Source organism: Colletotrichum chrysophilum (genome assembly GCF_026319265.1).
Source record: "Colletotrichum chrysophilum strain AFK26 chromosome Unknown scaffold_11, whole genome shotgun sequence".
Classification (NCBI taxonomy): Eukaryota; Fungi; Ascomycota; class Sordariomycetes; order Glomerellales; family Glomerellaceae; genus Colletotrichum; species Colletotrichum chrysophilum.
This window is the reverse complement of record NW_026517298.1, coordinates 203,974-219,573: the sequence shown is the minus strand read 5'-3', so window position 1 is coordinate 219,573 and position 15,600 is coordinate 203,974. Positions and strand designations below refer to the sequence as shown.

Below are 15,600 nucleotides of genomic sequence, written 5' to 3'. Positions count from 1 at the left end.
CTTGCCGCTGAATTGCTTGCTGCTGCGAAGGCTGCTGGGGTCTCGGTGTCATGTTTTTATTTAATTTAAGCTCTGCGGACAGGGGTTGGAGGCTGCCACTAGCCCGAAATGGACCGGTGGGGATTGCTCTTCGCCTGTGCTGCACTGCTGTGCATTTTGCATGGCTGCGCGCTTCTCCGTTCGCGAGGTAGCGAAATTGGTACTTGTATCTGTAAGGTAGGCAATGAATTTCACTTGCAGCGATGGTGAGTTGCGGCGTTGTTGGTTGACTGCATCCCGTCCCTTGTGTCAATGCCTCGGACTCTCTCTTGGGGTCCGAATCATAGTTGCATTTCAGGGCAGGAATATAGGGTCTTTTCTCCTCTAAAAAGGAATGTCGCCCATGTGAAGAGAAGAAGCTTGTTCATATTACCGTCCAGATAATGACTGCGTTGGTGACCTTACATTTGAGACGCCGCCCCTGAAACCGCCCCCATCTTCCACCGCCAACAACCAACAACCCGAGGTTTCTCGTGTGTCTTCTCACGCTGACAGCCAACAACGGCTCTGGCTTCTGTCAACGACCATGGAAACCCGCCAAATTGACCTGCCACTTTCGTGCGATGGGTGTGTGGGGGCAGCCGTCATCGGTATGAGATGCCTATTCTAAGGACCTGAGCACCCGTCTCAGCGGCTGACGTGAGGCGATTAAACCACTGAACAAGCGCGATGGTGAGGCACATCGCCAAGAGTTGACCAAGTTGTCTTGGTGAGTCGAGAGACTGCAAGGATTGTTACTCGAGCACCCAGCTAACCGTCACCAGGAGCAAAGATCGAGACACCACGGAACGGAACCGGGCAGATAAGTCTGGTATCACACGATACAAGGAGCGGCATGCATGAGTAGGCACCCGAGAATAATTTTGAGTTTACTGGCATTAATGACAACCCAAAGGACATGTCGCTGTTCCCGATGCCGACTTACGACGCCATCACTCTATCGCCGTCACGCACGAGGTTCGCAACGACGGGGTAGCTGAATCTCAGCTGCATGCTGATCTTGCACAGCCAAGAATGCGACGAGCCTTTATCTGATGGGGGTGAAATCTACTCATATGCATAGCTGGAGTTGGGAGCGTGGACCAACTCATTGTAGAAGTCTGATGTGAGCCCACGGCCCCCATCGAACCCTTCAAAGTTCAAGTACTTCAGGCCACACCCCTCATCGGCCCATGTATCTTGCCTCATATTTGGCTGGTACGCGTGTGTCTCTTCCCCTCTCATCCTCTTCGTCCGGCCTCAGTCGTTCCCTCTTTCATACCGAAGCTCACCTGGATTGAGCAGTGTTCGGGCGTTTCTTTCACTCTTTTTACCACATTATATTGTTATAACACACCTTGCCCGTCATGAAGGCATCCGCTTCATCCCACCAGATCAAGTATCTGGCCTTTCTTGCCTCAGCCGTCTTCATTTGGTTCGTCTGGCGAGTGAACGCCCCTTCGGAAGTAGCAGACAGGGTGCGCAAGATCGCCTCCCAGTACAACTCGTCGCCCAGCGATGGCATCGACACCAGCACGGGTCTCGCCAAAACCGAGATCCTCTCGCCCGAGAAGGCGGAGGAGTACTGCGACCACTACCGCCTCAAGTCCATGCCCGAGGACTTCGTCCGCAAGCGCAAGATCTACGACCTGCTCCTCGTCAACACCGAGATTGAGATGCTCGAGCTGCGCCTCGGCCAGATGGCGCCGTACGTCGACTACTTTGTGATCCTCGAGTCCGACAAGACCTTCACGGACCACCCGAAGCCGCTGTACGTCAAGGACAACTGGGACCTCTTCAAGCCCTGGCACGACAAGATGATCGTGCGCACCATGGACCTCGAGGCCATGAAGGACGGCTCGACGTGGGACCGTGAGAAGCTGAGCCGCAACGCCATGTACGAGCAGGTCATCCCCGGCCTGACGGGCGAGCAGGCGGCCTCGGAGGACGACATCCTGCTTGTTTCCGACGTCGACGAGATTCCCAAGCCCGAGGTCCTCCGCGCGTTGCGCAACTGTGAAGTCCCGACCCGAGTGACGATCCACTCCAAGATCTACTACTACTCCTACCAGTGGCTGTCGAGAAACGACTGGAACCACCCGCAGGCAACGCTGTTCCGCGGCAAGGATACCGTCCTGCCGGACGACCTGCGTTCAAATGCCAACGATCATCACTTCAACCAGGGCGGGTGGCACTGCAGTTACTGCTTCAGCACCACTGAAGAGATGGCGCAGAAGATCAACTCATTCTCCCACTCCGAATTCAACAAGCCCGAGTTCAAGGACCCGCAATGGATCGTCAAAGTGGCTCGGTTGGGTCATGATATGTAAGTTCTCCGGTGGAGGCATCATTCCGAGCACTTTATTAACGACATTGGCACAGCTTTGGCAGAGGCGACTCCAACTTTGACCGCATTGAGGTGAACCATGATATTCCGGATTACATCAAGCGCTACCCCGACAAGTTCAAGTATCTGGTTGACCGCGATCCCCCCAACGCAAACTTCAGGGACTACCAGACCAGTCTAATGGACTGAGCTCACAGCAGTTTGGGGCTTGTGATTGTGCAGAGTGATCTGATACTGGAAGGGGACCCAGGAAAGACGGGATGACAGGCGTTCGGGCGCATCAATGATAGGCGGGCAGGCAAGGATTGCGATAGAAAGGATTTTTTTATTAACCATTACTTTTGAATATCAATTACACTACAGTCCCAGTGAGGCAATCTATCTCATCATCACAACTTCTGTAAAACTCACATCTACCACTGCCCTGAATAAGCCCAGCGGGTATCGTTACACTCGCTTTCGCTCCCATCGCACCGAAAAGAACCAAAGCAGCAGCAGGAGACGCCCGAGAGGCCAAAATAAAGTTTCCCCAGACGGAACCGCCGGAAACTTCCTGAGACGTGACGCCCATTCAGCAACTCGGAAAGGCCCCCCACCTCCACATCCCATATCAGGCACTCCCATGACTCGGCGTGCCTAATTCCAGCAGAGCCCCTCCTCCCCTCCATCAAACTCGCGCACCTTCAAACTTTAGTTGAACAAGACGACCATCACCATCAAGTCAAATTAGCAGTAGAAAAGGTAAACCAAACGAAGCCAAGACGGCGAGTGACAGAGCGAATCAGAGCAGGTGGGTTTGTCCATCATTTACTTGTAGTTAGGTACGCAGAAAAGTAAAGAGAAAAAACTTCAAAAAGGGTGGCCCTGGAATACACTATTACAATCCTTATCTAACTTTACAGATCCGAGACGGTCGCAACGGTGACCTGCCCTATGGGTTTCAAGTCGACGAATGGGCTGAGGCTAGGGAGATTACCGCAATACCGGCGGGAGAACCTTGAATATTCACAGCCAAGACAGCATGCACCAACGGCGTCCCAGGTAACGCGCAGTAAATACTCGGATTCCAGCGGACGTTTTCAAGTCCATCTCTCCGACACTGGAGGGCCATTCCTTGACTCGTGCTAGGCGCTGTCATCTGTAACCAAGGTTTGGGTACCCTGCCTTCGAGCAAGGAGGCTGCATTTCTCTCTGTGCTTAAAGCCCTGGGCGATGATTAAGCGAGAGAAATCATCGCATCATGGACTCGGCTGTTCGAGGACCGGGATTCCCCGCCGTTCGTTAAGCCCTATCGTGCGCCGTAGCCGCCCGACCATCCGGCACCGGCACCCGGCCCGAGCCCGAATCGTGAAGTGGGGCCGGCCAGCTTTCGGCGTCGGAGCTGTGTGATGGGTCCTAACCTGTAAAACGTAGGACGATCAAGTATTGTGGGAAGCATCTTTAACAGTACCATGTGTTTTATATTTGTACAGTTGCTACTTTGCCATAGCTGGTATGAAATTGTGAATCCTTTGTTTAACCCATTAGAACGCCTCCTTCTCCCAGCCTACCCGTTCAGATACCGCGAGAAGCTGCGCTTTTGCTGTTGATTTCCTTTGAAGTCCGTGGGGTATTCAGACGCAGGAAGAGGAATCAGCGGCTTCTAGCGACTCCTGCTCCTTCTTCGACTGCGGCTCCGATCCCTCCGGTCCCGACGTGACGAGAGGCTCCTATCTCTCCGGCTGCGGCGGTCCCTATCGCGATCTCTGTCACGGTCACGGTCTCTATCCCTATCCCGATCCCGGCGATCCCTGGACCTGTCCCTATCACGGTCTCTCTCGCGGTCGCGGTCACGATCACGGTCTCTGTCTCTTCGATCTCTGTCTCTGTCTCTGTCACGCTCCCTGTCGCGATCCTTGGCTCGACTTCTGCTCCGCGACCGGCTGCGGCGGCGGTCTTCACGATCATCACGCGACAGATCGTGCGGTCGCTCCCTGTCTCTACCGGGAGGCACGTACCGATCAATCTCGTCCAGATCACGCTTCCGTTTGGCTTCTGGAGATCGCTCCCCTGTACTCCTCTTGTCATCGATTCCTGGTACGGGCATGCCCTTCTCACGAGCCTCGCGCTGTGCGGCCAAGTATGCCTTGGCCTCCTTTTCCCGCTTTCGAACCTCGTCCATCTTTGTTGTCTCTCTAACCTCCTGCTCTTTGTCCAGTTTGGAGGCCGACCTGACTGTGGAAGAAGTGGGACGCGACCGTGACCTACTTTTGCGGTCGCGGTCCCGCTCCTTCTCTCGGTCCCTAGCCCGATCAGGAGATCGATCTCTTCTGGTGCGAGAACGACTGCGATCCTGACGAACAGACTCGCGCCTCTCGACTCTGGGAGATCTGCTGCGGTCTCGCCTTGCCGTGCGTGGTCGAGATCTTGAGCGGGACCGTTCGCGCCTGTCGGATCTCAGGCGAGAACGGCTTCTATCCCTTCTCTCCACCCGAGTGCGTGAGCGACTCCTTTCACGGCGCTCTGCCCTAGTTCGAGAGCGACTTCTGTCCCGTCTGTCATTGCGCCGATCCCGGCTGCGGTCCCTAACGCGAGAGCGGGAACGGCTCCTGTCGCGACGGTCGTGTCGTGTGCGAGATCGGCTCCGATCGCGTCGAGTTCTAGTACGGGAAGGAGAACGAGTCCTATCTCGTCTCTCTGTACGTGTCCGAGATCGACTCCTATCGCGCCTGGGTCTTGACCGGGAGCGAGATCTGTCACGTCTGTCGCGAGAACGATCCCGGCGGGGTGACCTGGAACGACGATCACGTCTGCGGCGGTCGTCGTCGTCTCTCGTGCGACGCCTGTCATCGTCACGATCACGTTCACGATCCTTTCCGCCATCTCTTGACCGACTACGGCTTCTGGTCCGTGTCTCTGTCGTCTCAACCTTTGGCGCGGCAGCCACACTGGCATCTCTTGCTTCTTTCTTTACCACCGGATCAGAGGGCTTTTTGGATTCCGAGACCTTTGGCGAATCGCGCGAAGAGACCTTCTTGATAGGCATGATAGCAGACGCTGGTGCCAGCTTTCTAGGCGGGGGAGCCAACGCCTCATCAATTTCCATCTCGGGTTGCTTCGCTGCACCGTGGGTGCTCTCGCGCAAGAGATCCAAAAGGGCTTCCTCTTCGAGCCTCTTCATATCTTCCTGGGTGAGGTTCTTCTTGGCCTTCTCAGTCTCCTCTTCTCGCTGTTTGCGTCTCCGTTCCCTTTCCTCTTGCCGCTCACGCTCGCGTTCGGCATCGCGTTCACGGTCACGTTCGCGATCGCGGTCCCGGTCTCTTCGACGGCTGCGGCTTCGACTCCTGTCGCGATTCCGGTCTCGACTCCGCTCCCTGTCTCTTTGCCTGCGGCGTTCGTCTCGCTCGGCGTCTCGCTCAGCCTGAGCCTTTTCCCTAGCAGCTCTGCGGGCGTCTCGTTCTGCCTTGCGTTGTTCTTCCGCCTTTTCGCGCTCCTTTTCGACCTTCTTTCGCTCCTCTCTGGCGATCTTACGCTTCTCTTCCTCGATGGCTAGCTCCTTCTGCCTTAGCTCTTCGCGCACTCTCTCCCGCTCAGCTCTTCTCCCCATAGTATCGGCATGGTATTCCTCATCTGTTTTGGCGCCTCGTTGTTGCTCTGCGGTCGCTTCTTCCTCGCCAATGTCGGCTCGACGAAGCTGGCGCATTCGCTCCTCAATAGCCTTCTTATCGATGAGCTGTGTGATGACCTGCTCAGCCTTTTGGTAGACGCCAGATCGCTCGAGAGCGCCATCAATAAGAGCGGCAGCCTTTCCGCGGTCGAGTGTGAGAAGTTGGTGGGGGTTTCGTTGAACCTCGTGTTCGGCGACCTCGAGGATAGCTTTCGTAACTTGTTCCTCGTAGTCCTGAATCGCCCGTTAGCAGAATAACCGATGGCCAAATGAGAGTGCAGACGTACGCTGGCAGCGAACTTGTCCCACACTTCTTTACGAATTGCGTCGTAGCCTCCCTTCTTCTTGAAGCTATGCGCCAGTGAATCGATGGCAGCTCGGGTGGCAGACGGCAGAGGAAGATCAGAGGCTTTGTACTTTCTGGGAGCCGGGGCATCGTTGGCGGCTGTCGCCCCCGCGGCCGCATCAACAGACGCAGATGCCATGGCGGCAGGTAGCGCCGACGTCGCCATCCTGCTGTGACCCCAGTCAGGGGACGTTGGTATTGATATTTGCGCCGCCGGGCGGTGGTGTCGTTGGTGTCGCAGAACAGCGTCGTTTGCGCGCTTCGCAATCGATCGATGGGTTTGCCTGCACCGCGAGACAAATGAGATGTCTGTCGCAAAAGCTTTCGCCTATCCCCTTTGGCGACGGCAACAACCTGATGCGAAGGTTGTGGAGCGAATGATTTGGAGGAAGAAAGAGCTCGAAACCCTTGCTTCTAGAGACGCGTTCGGAAACCGCCCCAGACGCTGATTTCTCAAAGTCCAACAGTGCAAGCAGTTCGGTCGGTGGAGCAGACAAGGGGGCCACAAACTTTAGTGGCACCTCCATCCCTGTCCAGACCGGAATGTGGTCCGAGCGCTACCCATGCAGGCTGATTCTCAGCGGCTTCATTTTACAATTGGCAGGACTTCGGTGCTTGGAGGTAGCAAACATGTATTAAATTTCTGTATGGTCCAGATTGTTCTCTATTATTATGAGGTGTTAGTCCCATGGAATAACATACGAATTAAAGTTATACATAATGTGCGCTTTTAGTATGCATCAACGCGGCTTGAATAGATCTTTGGACATTTTGGTTCAACAAGCAGCAGAAACGTACCTTGCGAGTGAACTTACAACTAACCTATTTTTGATGGAAGTGTTTTGGACACTTGAGCAAGTTTCGGACCATTGCATCTTCAATATAATAGTAAGTACCTCGCTGACAACAGCACAACCCTTGCGGTTGGTCACTTATGCGGTACATCATGATATTTTAGGATCAGCTGTAGATCAACTCCTCGAGACCCCATCAATCAGTGAAGAACACAGGCCTCATCCACGAGAACAATTTGCAAAACCAGACAATAGGATGGCCATAAGCACCGGTGAATATGTATTAATGATGCTAGAGGACCAACCAAGCGAAACGCCATCAAAAAAGCCGCGCCTTTGCTTTCATAGTTGCCAGTCTTTTACTCCTTGACCATAAACTCCTCGATATCCTTGTCTTCATCATCCTCTTGCAGCTCAGCAAGTCTCTTCTCCTCGGCGTCAATCATCTTCTTCAGGACGTCGCGCTGCCTTCTGCGCGCCTTCTTGCCCCAGTCGGTCGCTGTCGTGGAGCTGGGAGCGTCTCCGTCATCGTCGTCGCTGTTCTCGGGAATCTCGACCTGACCGCGCAGGGTGTTGGGCTGGACCTGCGCCTTGGGGGCGTTGGGGTCCTCGATGGGAGCCTCGTGCTCCTTCATCTGCTTGCCGCCAGCCAGCTTCATGAGGTAGGGACGGACGAGGCAGTATGCGCCGACGATGATAACAAGGCGGATCCACTTCTCGGGCGTCATGCCCTCGAGACTGCCGCGCAGGTTGGTGCTGAAGCGCGTCCAGACGGTGGACACAAGGTCGAAGATGCCGGCCATTTTGACGGTTTGGTGTCGCAAAGTGGGGGGATTAAGAGGCAACGGTCGTGTGGAGTAAAACCAACCGAGTCGGTTTGCGCTTTGCGAGTTGAGAAGAAGTCGTGCGTTATATGTAATCGCTGCAGATAGTTGATTCGGGTCAGCCGGATGAGGTGGCGGCCCTGAGGGAATAATAAAAGGAGAATTGATGCGGGTGAGGAATCGCGGCTAGACAAAAATGTCGCGACGTTGAGAGTCGGCCCGCGCGGCGTCAAAATTGCTCCAAAGGCCCCACGTGGAAGAACCCGCTAGCTTCGGCCAATTGGTGGCACGGCATTGGAGAAACGCTGGAAGCTCACACTGGTGCAGCGACTTCCAAGGGTCCTACAGGGGGTTCACCAGTGATGTCACAGCGCGTTTCTTCGCATTGCAAAACCCCAAGGTACACGCAGAAGTAGTACCACTGGAAGGAAAGGACAAGAAGCCGCGAAACAAGTTGGCTATTTATCTGAACTCAAAAACATCTATACTATTATTTAATGTCTGTGAAATCTATAGGATATGATTACAACATAACAACAATTTGGAAGAAGGTTCCCGCGAGGAAGCACCTGCCCAGCACCCCAGGGCGATGCTTAGTCATCAGACGCGAAATCATGTGATTATCGTCAGTGTTCACGCAGTTTGGTTAATCAACTTGACCTTCAAGGTTGAAGCGCCCAACCATCAGCTCACGCAATTCGTGCAATTTCGCTGCTTTGACGCGCCAAAACTTACCTTCTCGGCTGTCATTCTACTTTTGTCGGGAAAACAGAGCATCGCAGGGACTGGAGACGCGTCTGTCGCGTAAAGTGGTACCGACCTCAACGCACCTCACGTCTATCGCACTCACGATGGCCGAATCAATGGATGAAGAGCAGCGTGAGGTGAGCGGATTCCACAGCTGGGGGCTTAATTCTGGTCTAATCCGTCCTTCAGCGCCTTAAGGCCGCACTCTGGTTCGCGGTTGGCAAAATCGTCGATGAGGAGTCGCTGAAGCAAAACTGCAACGCTACACCGCAGTTCATCGGTGCATTGACTGAGATGGTTTGGTCCCAAATAGGTAAGAGACATGCAAGTATATGCCTATGTGCTTTCATGGGCTGAATTACCCGCAGAGTCCGTCGCCATTGACCTCGAAAACTTCAGTCGACATGCCAGGAGGTCGACGGTGCAGACGGAGGACGTGGTGCTTCTGGCGAGGAAGAATCCCGATTTGTTGGACCTTGTGAAGGAGTTTGTCGAGCAGAAGAAAGCTGACAAGCTCAAGAAGGGCAAGGGCAAAGAGAGGAGATGATCAAATCGGCTGGCGTTGTTCGCATTCCGATGATGAAAGAGGTCGTGGCATTTATGATACCCCAAATTTATAATTCAGCAACGAAACAGAGCCATGCTTTGCCACTTTTCCCATTCAAGTGATGAGGTATCTCGTAATCCCGCACGTGCTTAACTCCCAAGACGCCATTTTCCCCTTACAAGCCTCAATCAAAACATCAGCCTCTGGTCCATTTTAGGACTGTTCTTGTTGTCTTCTTCGTTCCTCGGCTGCTTCGGCCTCGTCTAGCTCGTTTAGTAGCTTCCACTCTTCTTCAGTAAGATGAAACCACTGGGCAAGGGACGTGATGATCGTCCAAAGTTCGCCAGCAATTACCAAGTGCAGGAACTCCAACCCCAAAAAGTTGGTGATGCCCTTCAATGTCATACCACTGAAGATATTGATCTCATGGATATCATCGAAAGGAAGCCCCATCCTGGACCTGTAAGACCTTGCGACCAGTCTGAGCGAAAGAGCCTCATACGGAGACACGAGCACGTAACCAGAGATGACTGTGAAAATGTCTGATGCGAGGCATGCAGGGAGCCTAGTCAGCATGGTGTCCATATACTGCACGGAGGCGTGGCCGTAGGCGCTATCTGGTACTGTGCTTGGTCGAAGCTCTGCGGACCAGAGTCCTGGAGGCGCATCGGTGGAGTCAGTAGCTTCAACATCGAAGCTGATCAGTGTTGCACTGACGCCTCCATCCTCGTCATCATCGCTTCCATACTCGTCTCCTCTTGCTGAGAATGTGCTTTGGCGGCGGACTGCCTGAACTGGGGCACCGTCATTGGGCTCTTGGGGAACCCCGCCCAGTGCCTCAATTGGCACCTCCGGAATAGCTTCGTCTTGGGGCTGTTCAATTTCCGGCTCTGGGTCCGGTACCTCGGGGATCGGCGCCGGTGGTGGGGGAGGTGGGGGAGGCTTGCGATGATGTACTGTGTTTGGCAGTCTCCCATAGAACTCTTGCCACAGATGACCAGTCACTTCGGTCCAAATTTGTCCCCAAACAACAAACGAGACAAAGGGAACGGCGTTGATGCACCAGGCGCAAGCATACTGTGCTAACGACTCGACGCTGAAGTCCTTCGGCGGTTCTGGCGCTGCAATAGGCGAAGAAGGCGATCCCGGGACGAAGAAGCTCAGTGACGGGAACCATCTGCTGGATGGTATGATGTCTAGGCGTTGGAGAAACACGTAGAGCTGGAGGTGTACTCGGATGTAGGATAGACCCATGTTTAACCACCTGTTCTTCCTTGGGAAGGGATAGAGGTAGTAAGTAGCCATTTTGAAGACGTGGCCACCCAGAAAGGTCGGTAAACCAGTACCGAGGGCACTCGCGAGCGAGCGATTGCCGATTTCATTCTGGAGCAGTTCGAAGAATGAAATGTCTGCATAGCGCTTATACAGAAGAATGCGCAGTCGCATACCGTTGATGCCCCAAACTCCTCCAATCTCCAGTGCTCGCCCAAAGCGAAGGAGCCTAGTGCCCACGGCATCTTCATAGTTGAAGTATCGTCGCACTGAATCAACCTCTGCCGCGGAGGGTGTGTTATCAGGCTCCGCGACTCCTATGACCTGCATGACCTCGTTATGAGATCGGACCATGTCCCGGTTCATACGCTTGGTTTCGGGGTTGATCGGTCGGCCGCGGTTGTCGTATTGTTGCTCTGGCGCCCGAGGATCGGCTTCGCCTTCACCCTCGACAACATCGTCGTATGGCGACCGGCCCTGAGTAAAGTAAACCTATCAGCTGCGGTAGCCCTGGTGGGTTGCGGAGGTGCTTACCAAGGCTTGAGCCGTCAACGGGCCTTGTCTCGTCATCTTCGGGCACAGATGCGCTCCAACATATGTGCGACAATGTGGTTGACTTGAGTTGGTCGTCTCACTGTCGCTGCTTCAAAGTCCCTAGCAAGACCGTTGCCAGCCTGTCAACCTGAGGGCAAAAAGTGGCCCTGTGGCTGCTTTTCAGATGTCAGCAGCAATGAATGCGTGTGAGAGAATGCGCCGGGATATGCTTCAGTGAAGCAGCTGCCGCTGTCGCTGTCGAATAGTGCCGGGTAGCTCCTGGAGCATGAAGTGGGGCTCGGATTAGATAACACTATCGATAAGCGCATCCCGCCGACAGAAAGAAAAATTTCTGGACTTTTCGCCCGGGAAATGCTTATCGCGATGATCGTGTTGCTTCTACAACCAACATCATGGCGAGCAAACAACCGTTCAAGACCACTTTCGAACCGGAAAAGGTCATTCGGCCTATCTTCACCGGAGGCTCTGTTGCATTGGACAATGGCGCCAAGATTTTGGCCACGCCCCTTGGGGAGGACGTGATCTTGACCAACCCCTCTAACGGAAAGCATCTTGCAAAGATCGAAGGCGTATGCGCCCCAGACCGCACTCAATTGACGCGATGCTGACCATGCGCTTCTAGGATGGCGAACAAATCTCGACTTTGACCTGTACGTATGCGTACTAGCATCATTGAGCAACCTCTAACGCTGAATCTAGTGACGCCCTCCGGGTCTCACCTCATCATCTGCTCCCGATCTTTGTCCATGAAGATCTATGCTCTGAAGACCACCGACGACGGAACGATCGAAGCGAAGTTGACGAGATCCCTCAAGCCACACGGTACCCCTGTCGTCGTTCTCGCTGTCGACCGAACCAGCACCCTTCTTGCGACCGGAGGAACCGATGGAGCGATTAAGGTCTGGGACATTGTCGGAGGCTACGTTACCCACACCTTCCGCGGACCAAGTGTTCTCGTTTCCGCTCTCCACTTCTTCGAGGTTGCCGCTCGTTCGAACGATCTTGAAGTTGAGAAGGTTGGCAAGAAGGGAAAGAAGTCGAAGCAGGTCGAGGAGCAGGACGATAACTCTACGACGACAAATTGGCGGTTGGTGTCCGGTAGCCAGGATGGAAAGGTTCGCGTCTGGGATCTCCACAAACGCGCTGCCGTTGCGAACCTCGACTCCCACGTCTCCAACGTCCAAGGCCTGGACTACTCCCCCGAACAAAACGCCATCGTATCGGCGGGCAGAGACAAGACGATCATCTGGTGGGATGCGAGGTCTTGGAAGATCCGGAAGATCGTGCCTTGCTTGGAGCTTATTGAGGCTGTTGGTTTCGTTGACGGCGGTCGTCTGACATACTCCGCGGGTGCCAAGGGCTGCCTCCGTATCTGGGATACTGACACCGGACGCGAGTTGACAAAGGAGCAGCCTGCGAAGGCTGAGGCGGAGGGCATCGTGAGCGCTGTCTCTCACCCCGAGCTCCCTTTCGTACTTTGCGTGCAAGTGGACCACACGCTTGCACTCTACAAGGTGCCCGAGAAGGACGATGTTGAGGGCACCCTGCTCGAGCCATTTAGGCGTATTTCAGGCACCCACGACTCGATCATCGATCTTACTTACCTACTCCCCGACCGCTCGCTCCTCGCCCTCGCTACAAATGCCGAAGATATCCGCATCGTCTCCGTCAAGGACTCCGACGCCAACGCTACCACAGAAAACCCCACATACTTTGGTCAAGATCTGGCTTTACTCAAGGGTCACGATGACATTATCGTCTCCTTGGACGTTGACTGGTCCGGGTACTGGGTTGCAACGGGTGCGAAGGACAATACTGCTCGTCTCTGGCGCATCGACCCCGAGAACAACTCTTTCACATGTTATGCTACCTTCACGGGTCACACCGAGTCAATTGGCGCAGTTGCTCTGCCCAAGCAGCCCCCACAGGAGTCATCAGCACAGTTCAAGGATCCCCTGAGCCATCCCCCGCCATTCCTCTTGACTGGCTCTCAAGATCAGACCGTGAAGAAGTGGGATATTCCCAGGGAAGCTCAGCAAGGGAAGAAGGGAGGCCGTGCTGTCTTCACCAGAAAGGCGCACGACAAGGATATCAACGCCATGGATGTCCATCCTTCCGGTCAACTTTTTGCCTCCTCATCTCAAGACAAGATGGTCAAGATTTGGTCGGTGGCTGAGGGTGAAGTCCAGGGTATTCTGCGCGGCCACCGCAGAGGTGTGTGGTCAATCAAGTTTGCTCCTGCCCAGTGCCCCGCCATTCAGGGAGACGAGGGCCAGGTTGCTGGAAAGGGTGTTGTCTTAACGGGTAGTGCCGACAAGACCGTGAAGCTCTGGAGTTTGACCAACTACACCTGCATCAGGACATTTGAGGGTCACTCCAACAGTGTTTTGAAGGTTGTCTGGCTGAACATGCCGAAACTCGAGGGCAAGGGCAAGAAACAGCTCCAGTTCGCCAGTGCGGGTAGTGACGGCCTGGTCAAGGTGTGGGATGCCAACTCTGGGGAAGCCGAGGCAACGCTTGACAACCATGAGGACCGTATCTGGGCCCTGGCCGTCAACTCCAGTGACAACACGATCGTTTCAGGTGACGGTGACTCCATCGTCACTTTTTGGAAGGACACCACTGCTGAATCCCAGGCTGCCGCTACGGAAGCCGCTCAAAAGCTGGTCGAGCAAGAGCAGGAGCTTGAGAACCACATTCACGCCGGTTCTTACCGTGATGCTATTGTTCTTGCCCTCCAGCTGAACCACCCCGGTCGCCTACTGAGCCTGTTCACCTCGGTCGTAAACTCTGCCACCCCCGAGCAGGGCAGTCTCTGTGGCCTGAAGGCGGTCGACAAGGTCCTCGCTACTCTCTCCGACGAGCAGATCTTTACCCTTCTTCTGAGGTTGCGCGACTGGAACACAAATGCTAGGACAGCTGCCGTTGCCCAGCGCATCCTGTGGGCTTTAGTGCGCAGCTACCCCGCGTCCAAGTTCTCTAACCTGTCAGTAAAGGGGGCTCGCGGACAGAAGAGCTTGAAGGAGGTGCTCAACGCCCTCAAGGTATACACGGAGCGACACTACAGGAGGATGGACGAGCTTGTGGACGAGAGTTATCTGGTGGAATATACCCTGCGGGAAATGGACAGTCTTGCGCCCGCGATAGAGGATGTTGCCATGGAGGACGCCATGGATGTAGAGAGAGATACCATTATGGCATCCTGATCAATTATAGTAATATTGGTTTGGTGAAAAACTAGATACGTCTGTTTCTTATACATATGTATAGCTCGTACGAGCGAAAAGCTTGAGGGAAATCAACATGGCGCTGATTATATTTCAACCAGTGCGTTGTAGAAACTCTTCAGTATTGCTCCGGTCAAACCCAAACGTCAAATGAAGCCCACGGTTTTTCCGCGGTGATCTTCCCACAGTAAGGTATCCTAGGTAACAACTTCCGTTTAGAGGGCACTTTTTTCTCCGGTGTAATTTAGTCTCTGTGCCAAGTAGAATATTCCTAATGCAGTCCAATGTCTATCAACAGGGCCCCGGTATACACACCTTCTATGTAGCCTTGGTCGATTGAGTAACCTTGTCACATGCCCACATTCAATTGTCTGGCTTAGCTGCGAAATACATGTTCAACGCCCGATAATCTAAAGAAATAAACTGAATCACATCTTACATACTCCAATCAGCCCATTCAGCTTCCAAAATCCGTCGGTCCATTCTTTGCTTTTCTTCAACACGACCCATCTGACAGTATATATCACAAAGATCTTTGAGGCTAGATATAGTGTCAGGATGAGATTCTCCGAGTACCCTGCTTCGAGCTTCCAGTGTCTCCAAGACTAGTGGCTCGGCCTGATCGTAATTGCCCTGTTCCGTGTATATCTTAGAAAGCCTTCTCATGCGCTTCCAAGTGGCAGGGCGCTCTTCGCCCATTACACGTTTTGAGAGCTCTACAGTTCCTTTGGATAGCTCTTGTGCCTCTTTCAGTCGACCAGTCGATTTATACAAAGACGCGACCCCGTCGACGGCCGTTAGCGTAGAAGGGTGCTCTTCTCCTAATATCTCTTTCCTATTTGACCACACCTCTAGGTAAAGGGGTTCTGCCTCTCCGAAGCGTCCCAAGGAAGCAAGGGCATTCGCGGTCAGTCTTTTGTCGGTTAATATCGTTGCTGTGTCTTTTGGTCGCAATCTTTGGTCAGCCTCCAGCAACTTCAACGCCAATTCAAGCGCTTCTTCTGTTCGATCAATCCGCATATAAGTATGTGCTAAATCGCATAAAACTGTTAGTGTAGTGTCATGCTCTGGTCCAAACAATTTGCTGTAGAGGTCCGCAGCCCAGAGGAAATGTTTCGCAGCTTCATATTGCCTGCGCCGATAAAAGTATTCACCGACTTCACGTGAAAGCCAGGCGTCCTCTCTGAGTGGCTTCTCTATAGTGACTTCCGAATGTTCCAAAACAGCAAGTGCATGCGGTAGTAATTGAAGAGATAACACTCGGTTTTCGTGTGTGC

The 15,600-nt window shown here is 53.8% G+C and overlaps 6 protein-coding genes across 6 annotated transcripts; 3 read left to right on the top strand and 3 right to left on the bottom strand.

Annotated features, from left to right (window-relative positions):
- Positions 1–1,385: 1,385 nt before the first annotated feature.
- On the top strand, positions 1,386–2,554 carry COL26b_002275 (uncharacterized protein; the record flags this gene model as incomplete). The annotated part of the gene is made up of 2 exons (XM_053175201.1): positions 1,386–2,344; positions 2,401–2,554. 2 exons carry the CDS (start codon positions 1,386–1,388, stop codon positions 2,552–2,554), a joined length of 1,113 nt encoding a protein of 370 aa, XP_053040821.1.
- Positions 2,555–4,239: 1,685 nt separating this feature from the next.
- Positions 4,240–6,496, bottom strand: COL26b_002274 (uncharacterized protein; the record flags this gene model as incomplete). The annotated part of the gene is made up of 4 exons (XM_053175200.1): positions 4,240–4,300; positions 4,363–4,579; positions 5,243–6,245; positions 6,299–6,496. The coding sequence occupies 4 exons, from the start codon at positions 6,494–6,496 to the stop codon at positions 4,240–4,242; spliced, it is 1,479 nt and encodes a 492-aa protein (XP_053040820.1).
- A 1,014-nt stretch (positions 6,497–7,510) lies between these two features.
- Positions 7,511–7,954, bottom strand: COL26b_002273 (uncharacterized protein; the record flags this gene model as incomplete). Its single annotated transcript, XM_053175199.1, has 1 exon — positions 7,511–7,954. One exon carries the CDS (start codon positions 7,952–7,954, stop codon positions 7,511–7,513), a length of 444 nt encoding a protein of 147 aa, XP_053040819.1.
- Positions 7,955–8,826: 872 nt separating this feature from the next.
- On the top strand, positions 8,827–9,269 carry COL26b_002272 (uncharacterized protein; the record flags this gene model as incomplete). Its single annotated transcript, XM_053175198.1, has 3 exons — positions 8,827–8,859; positions 8,912–9,035; positions 9,091–9,269. 3 exons carry the CDS (start codon positions 8,827–8,829, stop codon positions 9,267–9,269), a joined length of 336 nt encoding a protein of 111 aa, XP_053040818.1.
- A 213-nt stretch (positions 9,270–9,482) lies between these two features.
- COL26b_002271 (uncharacterized protein) lies at positions 9,483–11,111 on the bottom strand (the record flags this gene model as incomplete). Its single annotated transcript, XM_053175197.1, has 2 exons — positions 9,483–11,018; positions 11,076–11,111. 2 exons carry the CDS (start codon positions 11,109–11,111, stop codon positions 9,483–9,485), a joined length of 1,572 nt encoding a protein of 523 aa, XP_053040817.1.
- A 377-nt stretch (positions 11,112–11,488) lies between these two features.
- COL26b_002270 (uncharacterized protein) lies at positions 11,489–14,302 on the top strand (the record flags this gene model as incomplete). Its single annotated transcript, XM_053175196.1, has 3 exons — positions 11,489–11,665; positions 11,719–11,746; positions 11,796–14,302. 3 exons carry the CDS (start codon positions 11,489–11,491, stop codon positions 14,300–14,302), a joined length of 2,712 nt encoding a protein of 903 aa, XP_053040816.1.
- Positions 14,303–15,600: the final 1,298 nt, after the last annotated feature.